General features: G+C 44.5%; 1 protein-coding gene and 2 pseudogenes across 22 annotated transcripts; all 3 read left to right on the forward strand.

The window, feature by feature from the left end:
- Positions 1-1,898: 1,898 nt before the first annotated feature.
- On the forward strand, positions 1,899-6,926 carry LOC125546303 (uncharacterized). 22 transcript variants are annotated; one of them, XR_015602804.1, is made up of 6 exons: positions 1,899-2,332; positions 2,553-2,621; positions 3,225-3,311; positions 3,611-3,815; positions 4,872-5,627; positions 6,006-6,926. XR_015602804.1 is itself a non-coding variant. In XM_087521953.1 (5 exons), the coding sequence occupies exons 1-4, from the start codon at positions 2,276-2,278 to the stop codon at positions 5,607-5,609; spliced, it is 288 nt and encodes a 95-aa protein (XP_087378079.1). In that variant the 5' UTR covers positions 1,902-2,275; the 3' UTR covers positions 5,610-5,627; positions 6,006-6,926. The 22 variants fall into 22 exon arrangements, 1 of the variants encoding a protein (XP_087378079.1); XR_015602799.1 differs by having other exon boundaries at positions 1,900-2,332; positions 3,220-3,311; XR_015602808.1 differs by lacking the exon at positions 2,553-2,621 and having other exon boundaries at positions 1,902-2,332; positions 3,220-3,311; positions 4,872-4,967; positions 5,562-5,627.
- Positions 6,927-9,190: 2,264 nt separating this feature from the next.
- LOC147973189 (putative ripening-related protein 4) lies at positions 9,191-9,906 on the forward strand (annotated as a pseudogene).
- A 1,797-nt stretch (positions 9,907-11,703) lies between these two features.
- LOC125532213 (putative ripening-related protein 4) lies at positions 11,704-12,314 on the forward strand (annotated as a pseudogene).
- Positions 12,315-12,603: the final 289 nt, after the last annotated feature.

Here is a 12,603-nt window from a genome sequence, read left to right on the forward strand (position 1 = left end):
GAAAAACACACTGCAAAAGAAGATTACATCAAATAGATCTCCAAGAAAATCAAGGGAAACTTTGTATTGAGATCCAAAGAGAGAGAAGAAGCCATCTAGCTAATAACTATGGACCCGTAGGTCTGAAGTAAACTAATCGCACATCACCGGAGAGGCCATGGAGTTGATGTAGAGGCCCTTCGTGATCAATGCCCCCTCCGGCGGAGCTCCGGAAAAGGCCCCGAGATGGGATCTCTCGAGTACAGAAGGTTACGGCGGTGAAATTAGGTTTTTGTGGTGCTCCTGGATGTTTGGGGGGTACGTGGATATATATAGGAGGAAGAAGTACGTCGGTGGAGCAACAGAGGGCCCACGAGGGTGGAAGGCGCGCCCCTTCCTCCTGCCTTCCTCCCTTGTTTCTTGACGGCCGCTCCAAATCTCCTGGATCACGTTTGTTGAGAAAATCACGTTCCCGAAGGTTTCATTCCATTTGGACTCCGTTTGATATTCCTTTTCTTCGAAACCCTAAAATAGGCAAAAAAACAGCAATTTGGGCAGGGCCTCCGATTAGTAGGTTAGTCCCAAAAATGATATAAAAGTGTAAAATAAAGCCCATTAACATCCAAAATAGATAATATAATAGCATGGAGCAATCAAAAATAATAGATAAGTTGGAGACGTATCAACCACACATCTCCCGCACAGGCCGACGTGCTAGGAGGCCGCGCGCAGCAGCCTGCAGCCTCACCGCCGCCGACACATGGCGGGTAGTGATCCAAGCCGGAAGCAGTGATAGCAACGGCGGAAACTTGATCTGCTGGATGGGGACTACCGAGGGAAGCGGTAATGGCGACGACGGGAACTTGATCTGGTGGATTGAGACTCCCGCTGGCGCAGTCGATGTGAGGCCGGAGTTGACCGGCGGTGGCTGCTACAGTGGAGCGCGGGGCGTGGTGGAGGCCGCCAGGAGCGGCGGCTCCCACTGTAGCCAGGGCGGGGCGGTGGTGGCGGTGGATGGCAGCTACAGCGGCTGCTTTAGCGGCCCGGCGAGTGCGGCGGGGACGCCCTGGGGCAGCGGCTGCTACGATGGAGCGCCGGGCGCGGTGGAGACCGCCAGGAGCGATGGCTGCAATTGCAGCCAGGGCGGGGCGGTAGGCGCCAGCTGCAGCGGCCCGATGAGCGTGGCGGAGGCCGCTTGGTGCAGCGGCTGCCATGGCGGCGCAGCCGGGTGTGGCCCGTAGGACCCGGTCAAGAACAGGCGGATCTCCTGGACCACTTGGGTTAGGTCCCGCAGCGCCCCGGACACCTCCTCCGGGGTGAGGACGGCGGGAACGGGCGCGATGGAGGATCCCGGCGTGGGAAGGAGGGGGGGCGATCGTGGTGGTCGCCGGAGGCGACGAGGTGACCGTCAGCGGAATAAATGAGTTGGGAGGCGGTGAAGACTTGATCGAACCGAAGCTAGTTGATACAAAATTGTTATGGCGCTGCTAGAAGGAGGGCGCGAGAGGGCCGGCCGGGGGCCTTTTTCCCATGGCCGGAAAAGATGGAAGGGATTTCCTTCTTAATTCTTACTTGATTAAATTGATACATCTTCTCTCTTTATATAGAGAGGTTTACTTGACCCCTTAGCAAGCGATACTTTGAACATATAAATCCAGCTACCCAACCCGCCATTCTAGCGCCATCCCCGTTTCAAATTCATCCTAAACACTCGATTTGCCTCGCTGGCCAGCGACGTCGTACCTTTCATCGTGATGGTAAACATCCGGTCGCTCGTTCTTCTGTACTCCAAGTAACCGGGCTAGAGCGACTAACACATGGGCCAGCCTTGCGCGCGGCCAGCCTCGCAGCGGCCGGTGTGTGCGTGCTTCTGTCCGGGTAAAAAGCAGGGCGAATCGATCGTGGGTTGGCAGGGTGTTTTTTTACAGTCATCGTTTGCACCCAGCGGCCACCCGTGAAAATATCTCCTCTCCCTTGCCTTCTCTCACGTGCTCTCCCCTCCCCTGATCCCCTCCTTCCCTACCGTCACGCCGCCGGCTCCACGCAGCGGCCGACGCGGCCTTCTCTCCCCGGCGCTTGAGGTACAGCAGCGGCTGCGGCACTTCTCGGCCCAGCCGGATCCGGTGCAGGTCGCCGGCATCACGCGCCGCGTGCCGTGATTCTGGATCGGGCGCAGATCTTGCCACCTATCCTCCTCTCTCTCTCCCATGTCGCCATTGTTGCAAGGAGCAGGGGAGATAGGTGCCGAGGACAAGAAGCAACGGGTTGGTCAGGGTGGGCTTGAGCTGCTGGGGAGATGGAGGAGGCCGTCGTGGTTCGTCATGGAGGCGGCGCCGCCGGCAAGCTGGTTGAGGTACGTGTCAGATCCGTTGGTCCTTATAGTTGTTCGTTCTCCTAATCTCCTCACAGACCATGTGTTTCCCCTTTCTTCCCTCAATGTGACGGGGAATACATCGTTCCTACCTATATTACTACTGGCTTGCAAGCTTTAAGGAGATTTTAATATGTTTGTCATTCATATATCTGGCCTTGTGTGACGATTTTTTTTGTTAATTGCCAATGCTTTATTTCAGAAAACCAAATCTGCACCATGCCGCCTCACCCTCTCAGATTACTGTTTCATCCCTTTGATAGTTTTCTAGGTTTGTCCTTGTCCTTCTTCCCTTAGCGCTGCACTTTTCTACCCTATATTGTTTACTGCTTATTATCGTGTTAATTCCTTTCTATTCCTGGTTTTTCCAGGTGTCGTGTTTGTGTGTTTGTTTTTGTGGTGCTGCTTATATGTGTGACTACCGTATGATCGTATATATATGCTGAAAAGTAAAATGATTTTTCCTTTGCACAATACATAATTTGCAGTGAGATGGTAGTACATCAGTGTATTTACAGGAAAAAACGATGGTCGTATATATGCTGAAAAGAATTAAGGCTGAAAAGAAAGAACATTCATCTACTATTTCTTCATGTATGCTATCGTATATTGCTTCTCTACTTGCTCAAAATCAAATTTGCATCTATGAAAAGGTAAGAAATTAAGGCCAGCGAGATGGCAGTAGATTGGCATGTTTACAGAAAAAACAAATAGCCATGCAAGTTTGAAAGAACATCTTTTTACTATTCCTTGCTATATGCATATTTCCCATCTTCTTCCTTGAGAATCAAATGTGCCTACTAAAGGATAAGAAATGAAGGCTGCAATCTAAGAATACTTTTATTTGCCATTCTGAATTTCTATCACAGCACAGAGGAATGAGGAATGGATACATGAGGCATGGCGTAAGCGTAGGGGTCAGCCAGGGCACGACGCAAGAGTCTGCCCATCTCCTCTCAAAGTTAGTTCTTGCTCTGTCCCCACTACCTCGCCTGCCAACTCTCTGATAGAGTATTTTATTTCTGCAATGTATTATATTCTTTGAAGCAATTGCAAATTTTCCATAGCTTCTTGGCATACTATGGATTTAATTCTTTGCGAGAACAAGCAAAAGATAGTAGCAGTTTCTTTCAGATACAATTTCGGAAAGGTTTGCCGACTAAATGTACAAATATGAGCAAAAGGGGCCATGCTAATTAATGTTGGCCAGGCTCAGGAGTAAAGTTATACAGATTTTGATTTGCAAGTTATTTTGTCCAGCACGAAAGGCACTAATGCGTCCCGAAAACCTAGCGCACAAAGGACCAATCCTTCCCTTCCTCGAGCCCCATTCGAGTCCGCGCCGTTCAGCATCTCCAGCCTCCCCTGCTCCTCGACCCTCCGGCCCCACGGCCTCTCGCGCCGCCGCCTTCTTCCCTGGACGTCTTCCCCGACGCTCGTGGTGCAGCAGTGGCCATTGCAGTAGGTTAGTTAAGCTTGCTTGCCTAACCTGCTATGGATGAATGGTGTGTCTCACCAGGAAACATTAGATTAATGAATTACTTGGCCTCTACAAATTTCGAAATATTGGTTCGGGATATATTAATTTCCACTCCTTATTGTTCATGGCATAAACAAGCACTATAAAAGGTCACAAGTAGAAACTTAGGTCAAGTTATTGCTGGATGTAGCCTGCTTTGTTCAATTGAAATATATTTGCAACATGAGCTGGTTGTTGATCGTTACTCTCGATTGAGGAATGGGAAAAAATCACATCTTGTGGTGTTTACTACTTTTTGCATTGTCAAATTGAAAATGTTCTGCAAAAAAATAGTAGGTTTCCCTTTCAATAGTTCATTTTGTCAGTCCAGTTGTATCGACAGTTCAATTTTTGTTGGTCTGGGCATAGCAAGGGAGGTCCCCCATATTTGATGAGTGGCTTGAAGCTGAACTTCTGTATTTACCTGTACTTCCTATGCATCTAATATGACCTATAAATTTAAACAGAATTTCATGAGTTGCAAGTTGCAGCTTATTTTCTTGTACAGTCTTGCTATTTGATTATTCTCCTTATGCCTCCACCCTGTAATATTCTCCCAATGGCCGATCCATGAACTCACAGAAAACATTAGGTTCTATGCCAAGTTGTTGGCACCGTATATATACTGAAAGTGGAGTGGTAATAGTTGAACTTTTTTCTTCCCCTTGTAGTAACACATACGTCGGTAGCAGGAGAGAGTATGTGACTTGGCTGAGTCAACCAAGAAATATGGTGGTACAACGCACATATTTCCTTCGATGCATGTCTCCGGCGACCCTGAGTATAAATACTGCTATCATTTCTTACTGCACACTCTTTATTCAGAGGTGCTCTGAATTAGAACTCCCCATTGGCATATCTGCAGTTCCATGCTATACATCCCCCAAATGACGAAAATTAAGTTCAGGGGCATGTTTTTTTATATATGCTTGACTTAACTGGAGCTTAAATTTGTCATTTGTTTAATTACCAATCTGGTTTATTCTTGACTCTTGATTGCAGCCGCTGGAACTGATGGATATTGACATGGGTAACAAAATAGTTGAAAGATTTTGTACCGACGAGGCTCTTGAGACTACAAACATTTCTTCACTCCTTGTACGAAAGGATTCTAGGACTAAGTTATAGGATTTTATATTTTAGTCGGATATTCCTTCTGTTAATATGTGCTCCTGTGCAATTTTTCATAGGCTTCTCTTTCCTTTTTCTGGTTACGATTTACAAAGCTGAGCAATAGTTTCTCTACTAATATAGCTTGTGTGAAAAAACATCCGTCTTTAGGATGCTTTTGCGGCATGTGTAACTGCCTCACATTAGCCTATGCTTCTATCCGAGTTGTTTACTACTAAGACCATAATGGATCATGCTTTTTAACTGGCATATAAGTGTTGATGGAAAATGATGTCTTATTTTTTGCCTGGTAAATTTTAATTGGCGCATGCAATCCATGCTTCCCAGTCTTTGGTGACAATGTTGTCAGGCCTAAAAATAGAAGTTTTCGATTTCCTCTCTCTGGTTTTTAGTTGGTTAGATGTTAATGCGTGGAAATGTATATGCTGATTTTTTTTCTTGTTTTAATAAATTGCTAATACGTGGATCTTGTCTGCTTTGCATGGACTATAGTATATATTCACAGACTTTGTCTGCTTGCTTCAAAACTAAAATGTGACTTTTACTTGCCTATTACCAAAGAAGATTTCATGCATGCCACATCAAGTCGCCATAGATGCCTCCAAGTGAAATTTCAGCGACGACAAGGTATATTTTCCCCAACACCTGATCTTCTTTAATCAGACTACCGTTCATTATTGCGTATAGGCTTCTTACTCTGTGCCTGAATAAGTGATTGGTATCCACATGTTTGTTTCCATGTGTTCTACTGTCTTTCTGGTACTTGAAGCATAGTATGTTCATGTGTGCGACTACAGTTCCAGCGAGTTGGAAGTCCTGTTGTTCTCAAAGTTTGCATCATATGCCCTTTAGAGAAATCTTTATTGAACATTTTAATTTTCCTCATACATGCTTATCATTTGGCATCATGTTATTTTGTGACACAGTAACTGAATATGCACACAAGAGGATCCCTCTGGATGTGTAGGGGGTATGAAGTAATAGCCTTTTTTTTTCTCTGTGTAGATTTGGCATCATATTGCCCAGTAACTGAATATGCACGCAGGAGGATCACTCTGGATGATGGAAAATGCATTATCCGTGGTAAGAAGCTAACGGTGTCGCCCCATTTATACCACATTTAGGCATGATAATTAAATTAGCCTTCAAATTAAATAGATGTCCGCATTCATGGGTACATAGATGAGCTGAGCTACTATTTTCTTGTTTGGGAATGAGGTAACACTATACAAACAGCATGTTGACACTCTGAACAGCTTAATACTAGACGGAAACAAAATTTCTCTTCCTACTATGTCTGTACCATGAACAAGATGTTCGCAACAAGTGGTCAACAAATGGTATTCTGTTCCTGTCCTTTCTCCTTTTTATGAATCTTCATAGCTGCATCTTAACCATGCTTAATATCTATTGCAGTACTTTTCCACTCACTTCACACAAAAATATCTCAAGGGGAACATGCATGAAGAGCATACTAATTTGCTGATCAAAGCTGGAAACAGACCTGCCATCGTCATTGCTCGGCTTATCATACAATCATAAGAAGCTGGACTCAGTTCTTTGACATCGCAAATATGAAAGGAGTGTCATATGCATTTGCCTTTGAGGAATTGGCGGGAGAACTCATATCATCGTGCACTCCCTTTGATAGCGTCATGAACTCATAATATAGCTCAGGTTCAAGACCTAGGTCATGCACTACTTTTCTCGGCCATGTAATGTGCTCTGCGTCACCTTATCCTTTCAGCTCCAGTACTTCATAATATAGAGTAGATGAAACATCTTTTTAAATTGGTGCGGAAATACCAATGCAGATGGAGCTATGTAATCCAGCTTGCTTTCTATCATGAGTTGGTCTCATGACTTTGTTTTTGGCCATCTTGGTACCATGCAATGGAATATATAACACTATGTTTGAACATCGTATCTAAATATTATCTAAACACTCTTGCTTGGTTCCCTCTCGCCCTTTGCACCATCGGCACAACGGGTAAACCAATGTATGCTATTATCAAGCGATCTTATTACTTCCTTTTAGTCTATCATGGTATCATCTATATTGTAATTAATGGGATATAAGTATCCATGAAGTTGGTTCAAAATCAGTCACATGTGCATGGGCTTGATCTCGCTTTTTGCGCCATGGGCGCAACTGGTCATCTAGTATCTCTAATTAACCCTAAGACTAACGGGCTATACCGTCAGTCCAGGCCATTAGGCCCATTACGTACTCTAACAGTGGACGAGTTAGTTTATGCGTTTCCACCGGTGAGCCAACCTATCCATGCTTTGGGCATCCTTTGATTGAGCTGAACCCCAGGCCAATGCAAAATATATATAGCAGTTGGGAATTTTTCACATAGCCCGGGCTTAGGTCCTGGGTAGCCAGGGCCCAGCTCCACTCTCAGGGTCTACTGGTGTGCTTCTAAGAATAAAGAGGGTTTGGCTCTGCTGTTCCCCGAGCACCAAGGCATCGATGTGCTTCAAGTCTGCCTCCTCGATTTGTCCGCCATCGAGTTCCAGTCTTCCTCTATGAGATTTCCGCAGTTTGGCGCAGGGCGCTACTGAATATCTATAGCGAAATCGATGCGGTCGCACGCGCCCGTATCATCAGCCAGAGTGGCTTCATTTGGGCGAGGCGCGAAGCTTCACCTTCTTGTCAGTACGGTGGGACATGTCTTAATATAGATTTTCATGAAACTAACAGAGGTGGAAAATCATGGTGGTTGTGATCTGAGGTTGGTATTGGCAGCGGGGGAACTAGTTGTGTTGAAGACAACACGACACAGGTTAACCCTGTGTATCGGGTGTTTGGCGACTTGCAGCAGCAGCATTGGCAAGCGGGGGTGGCAACATAGGTGGATTGCATTCCTGGTGGCGCTCCTCAAGTATCGGGCAATGATTTCCAAGGTGTAAATCCAAGGTCAGGTCTTCATTGGTTGTAACTGACAATGGCTTTCTTAGAAGCATTGTTTTGAAGCTCGGACATTCGCCAGGGTGAAAACCCAAGATCTTGCTAGGCTACACCTTAATCTTGGCAGATTCCCTCCTAGATATAATATAAGAAATTAGGAAATGTATGTCACTCATACAGATAGTCTAATCTAGTTAATTAGTTGCACTAATTTCCTATGAATTTCATTCACTCGGATGTTCACAAACGCTATTAATGGAAGCCCCATGCCAAAATTCCATTCACTGAAACAAAGAAGGGGGTTGTTTAAAAATATTTGTTGCACACCCAAATGTTACAATCCCGAAGGTTGTAGAACACCAACCATCTGTTGGTTGCAAAACCGAAGAATGAGACTGAATTAGTGCAAAAGGAAGTCAAGTTTATTGAAAAAAAAATTCAAAACATTTGTGACTTATTATTATTATTATCATTATTATTATTATTTTAAATATGAGGTGTATATACAACCAGGAAACTAAAGGGTATTTCCCACCGGGATATGCTCTGCCATATTTGATGATTTACAGGTTACATACTTATATATGTACCCAATAAAATAGAATTCAAAATTCACTTGAATTCTTTGGGTGGTAAAACACCAAGATTTCTGATTTTTTCCGAAAAATGATTGTTCCGGTGCCTAAAAAAAACACTTGGTATGGAGAAGGGCATGGAAGGTAGCTGCTGGAATTACAAAGCGCTTTGAGTAACACCAAATAGAAAATTACAAGCAAAATTAGATACAAGGTTAATCACAAGTGAGTTACATTTGTAACAATTCAACCTGTCTTTATATTATTTTGATGTTATCGAGCTAGACCTAGATATAATACAAGTAGGAAACGTACATCACTCTTGATACAGATAGTCTCAACTAGTTAATTACACTACTTCATTGTGCATATCATTCACTCGGATGTTCACGCATGTCTCCACCTCAACTATTAATGGAAGCTCCATGCCAAAAGTTCTTTCACTAAAATAAAGAAGAGACGGTTGTTTAAAAGTATATGTTGCACGCCCAAGTGTTACAAGCCCGAAGGTTGCAGAACATCTACCATCTCTGGGTTACAAAACGGAAGAAATGAGACTGAATTAGCGTACCCGGTTACATGAGCAGTTGATGTTCCTTGGGGCTTGGGCCCTATATAAAGAACATGGATCAACCAATATATCCTCACAAACGAACAAGCACAAATTGCAGATTTGCAAGCAATGTGAGTACCTCACGGACATGGCTAATTTGAAGATAATACTAGCTATGTTTGCTCTCGTGATGTTCCTGTCACACCTCCGCGTCCATGGCGTCTCCGTGTCCGTGGGCAGCAGCACGAACGTTACTACAGAGACAAGCCACCACCGCGGCAGGTGCCACATCAATGGCTTCTTGCATGGCAAATCCGGCGACTGCAACAGGGATCACGGCTCGGTCTGCTGTAAAGACGGTCACTGCTACCCGCAATTCAGGTGCTCGCCCCCGGCGTCGGCCGACACGCCGGTGATCCTAACTCTGGACAGTTTCGCACGAGGTGGAGACAGCGGCGGCAAATCGTTCTGCAACAACCGCTTCCACAAGGACACCGAGCTGGTGGTGGCCCTGTCCACGGGGTGGCTGCGCCTGGACGGCAAGCGCAGGTGCAACAAGATGATCCGCATCAACGGGAACGCGCGTGCCGTGCTGGCCAAGGTCGTCGACGATGCGACTCGGTGTACGGCTGCAACGCCGAGCACAACTTCGAGCTACCGTGCCCATACAACGACGTAGACGCGTCACCGGCCGTGTGGAAGGCGCTGGGGCTCAAGGAGGAGATTGGAGTTTTCAAGATCACTTGGTCTGATGTGTGAGGTATGCCATGAAAACCTTGCATTAAGCTATGTACACGCAGACATGCGGAAGCATAGATATGTGCGTTATTCTCTTGGTGGTGGAGTTGCTGCTAATTAAAATAAGCTACCACTCGCTTCTATTTGATATTTTCTCAACTTTATGTATTTGTCCTGTTTTGTTGCTATATTTATCATTCACATCTATACAATATTTTCCTTGATTTATTTATCTAATTACCCTGTTTCAGTGCTATATATACATATATGTATTATTTACGTGTATTTAATATTTTTCGAGATTTATGTATTTTCCCAGTCTAGGTACAATATGAAATTAAATTGGCAAATACATCAATTTTTAGTTCAACAAGACCTTGCATATATGACTGAGTACCCACACACACACTAGCATATGTGATGTTATGCAGGTCATAGACATATATTTCACTATTTATGCACAAAAACATTGAATTCTCCGGGCGGTAAAACTCGATGATTTCTGAGTTGGTCCAAGAACCGGTTCTTTCAGCGCCTCCTGGAAAGAAACACCGGTATTGAGAAAAAAGAGAACCCTAAACGATGTGGAGGAAGCTGATGAAATTAAAAAGTGCTTTGAGTACCACGAAACAACAAATTGCAAGGGAATTAGATACAAAGGTAAACTCTAGTGAGTTACATTTGTGATAATTTAATCCGATGGTGTATTACTTTGATGTTGCCGAGCTACACCTTAATCTTGGCGGAATACATCCCATATATAATATAAGAAATTTGGAAACGTCTGTCACTCCTACGGATAGTCTAAACTAGTTAGTTAGTTGCACTACTTTCTCGTCAATTTCATTCACTCGGATGTAGACAAATGACTATTAATGGAAGCTCCATGCCAAAATCCCATTCACTGAAACAAAGAAGGTGGTTGTTTAAAAATATTTGTTGCACACCCAAATGTTACAAGCCCGAAGGTTCCAGAACACCAACCATCTGTTGGTTGCAAAACCGAAGAAATAGACTGAATTAGTGCAAAAGAAAGTCAAGTTTATTGTAAAAGAAACATCCAAACTTTTGTGACTTAATATTATTATTAATATTATTAATTTCTATGTGAGGTCTATATATACACCCAGGAACTAAAGAATATTTCCCACCGGGGCATGATCTATCATATTTGATGTTTTTTACAGGTTACATACTTATATTAATACCCAATAAAATAGAATTCAAAATTCATTTGAATTTTTTGGGCGGTTTAAAATCGAGATTTTCGAGTTTTTCCAAAAACCGATTCTTCCAGTGCCTCCCAAAAATAACACCTGGTATGGAGAAGGGCGTGGAAGGTAGCTGCTGGAATTACAAAGCGCTTTGAGTAACACCAAATAGAAAATTACTTGCAAAATTAAATACAAGGTTAATCACAAGTGAGTTATATTTGTAACAATTCAATCTGTCTTTATGTTATTTTGATGTTACCGAGCTAGACCATAATCTTGGCGGCTTCCATCCCCCAGATATAATACAAGTAGGAAATGTACATCACTCCTGATCTAGATAGTCTCAACTAGTTAGTTACACTACTTCACACGGTGCATGTCATTCACTCGGATGTTCACGCATGTCTCCACCTCGACTATTAATGGAAGTTCCATGCCAAAAGTTCATTCACTAAAATAAAGAAGAGACGGTTGTTTAAAAGTATATGTTGCATGCCCAAATGTTACAAGCCCGAAGGTTGCAGAACATCAACCATTTCTGGGTTACAAAACCAAAGAAATGAGACTGAATTAGCGTACCCAGTTACATGAGCAGTTGATGTTCCTTGGGGCTTGGGCCCTATATAAAGAACATGGATCAACCAATATATCCTCACAAACGCACAAGCACAAATTGCAGATTTGCAAGCAACGTGAGTACCTCAAGGACATGGCTAATTTGAGGATACTACTAGCTATGTTTGCTCTCGTGATGTTCCTGTCACACCTCCCCGTCCATGGCGTCTCCGTGTCCGTGGGCAGCAGCGCGAACGTTACTACAGAGACAAGACACCGCCGCGGGAGGTGCCACATCAGTGCCTTCTTGCATGGCCAATCTGGCGACTGCAACAGGGATCACGGCTCGGTCTGCTGTAAAGACGGTCACTGCTACCCGCAATTCAGGTGCTCGCCCCCGGTGTCGGCCGACACGCCGGCGATCCTAACTCTGAACAGCTTCGCACGAGGTGGAGACGGCGACGGCAAATCGTTCTGCGACAACCCCTTCCACAAGGACACTGAGCTGGTGGTGGCGCTGTCCACGGGGTGGTTGCGCCTGGACGGCAAGCGCAGGTGCAACAAGATGATCCGCATCAACGGGAACGGGCGTGCCGTGCTGGCAAGGTCGTCGACGAGTGCGACTCGGTGTACGGCTGCGACGCCGAGCACAACTTCGAGCCACCGTGCCCATACAACGACGTAGACGCGTCACCGGACGTGTGGAAGGCGCTGGGGCTCAAGGAGGAGATTGGAGTTTTCAAGATCACTTGGTCTGATGTGTGAGCTATGCCATGAAGACCTTGCATTAAGCTATGTGCACGCAGACATGCGGAAGCATAGATATGTGCGTTGTTCTCTTGGTGGTGGAGTTGCTGCTAATTAAAATAAGCTACCACTCGCTTGTATTTCATATTTTCTCAACTTTATGTATTTGCCCTGTTTTGATGCTATATTTATCATTCACATGTATATGATATTTTCCTTGATTTATTTATCTAATTACCCTGTTTCAGTGCTATATATACATATATGTATTATTTATGTGTATTTAATATTTTTCGAGATTTATATA

This window comes from Triticum urartu, chromosome 5A (assembly GCF_056163025.1).
Source record: "Triticum urartu cultivar PI428250 chromosome 5A, HENAU_Tu73, whole genome shotgun sequence".
Classification (NCBI taxonomy): domain Eukaryota; kingdom Viridiplantae; phylum Streptophyta; class Magnoliopsida; order Poales; family Poaceae; genus Triticum; species Triticum urartu.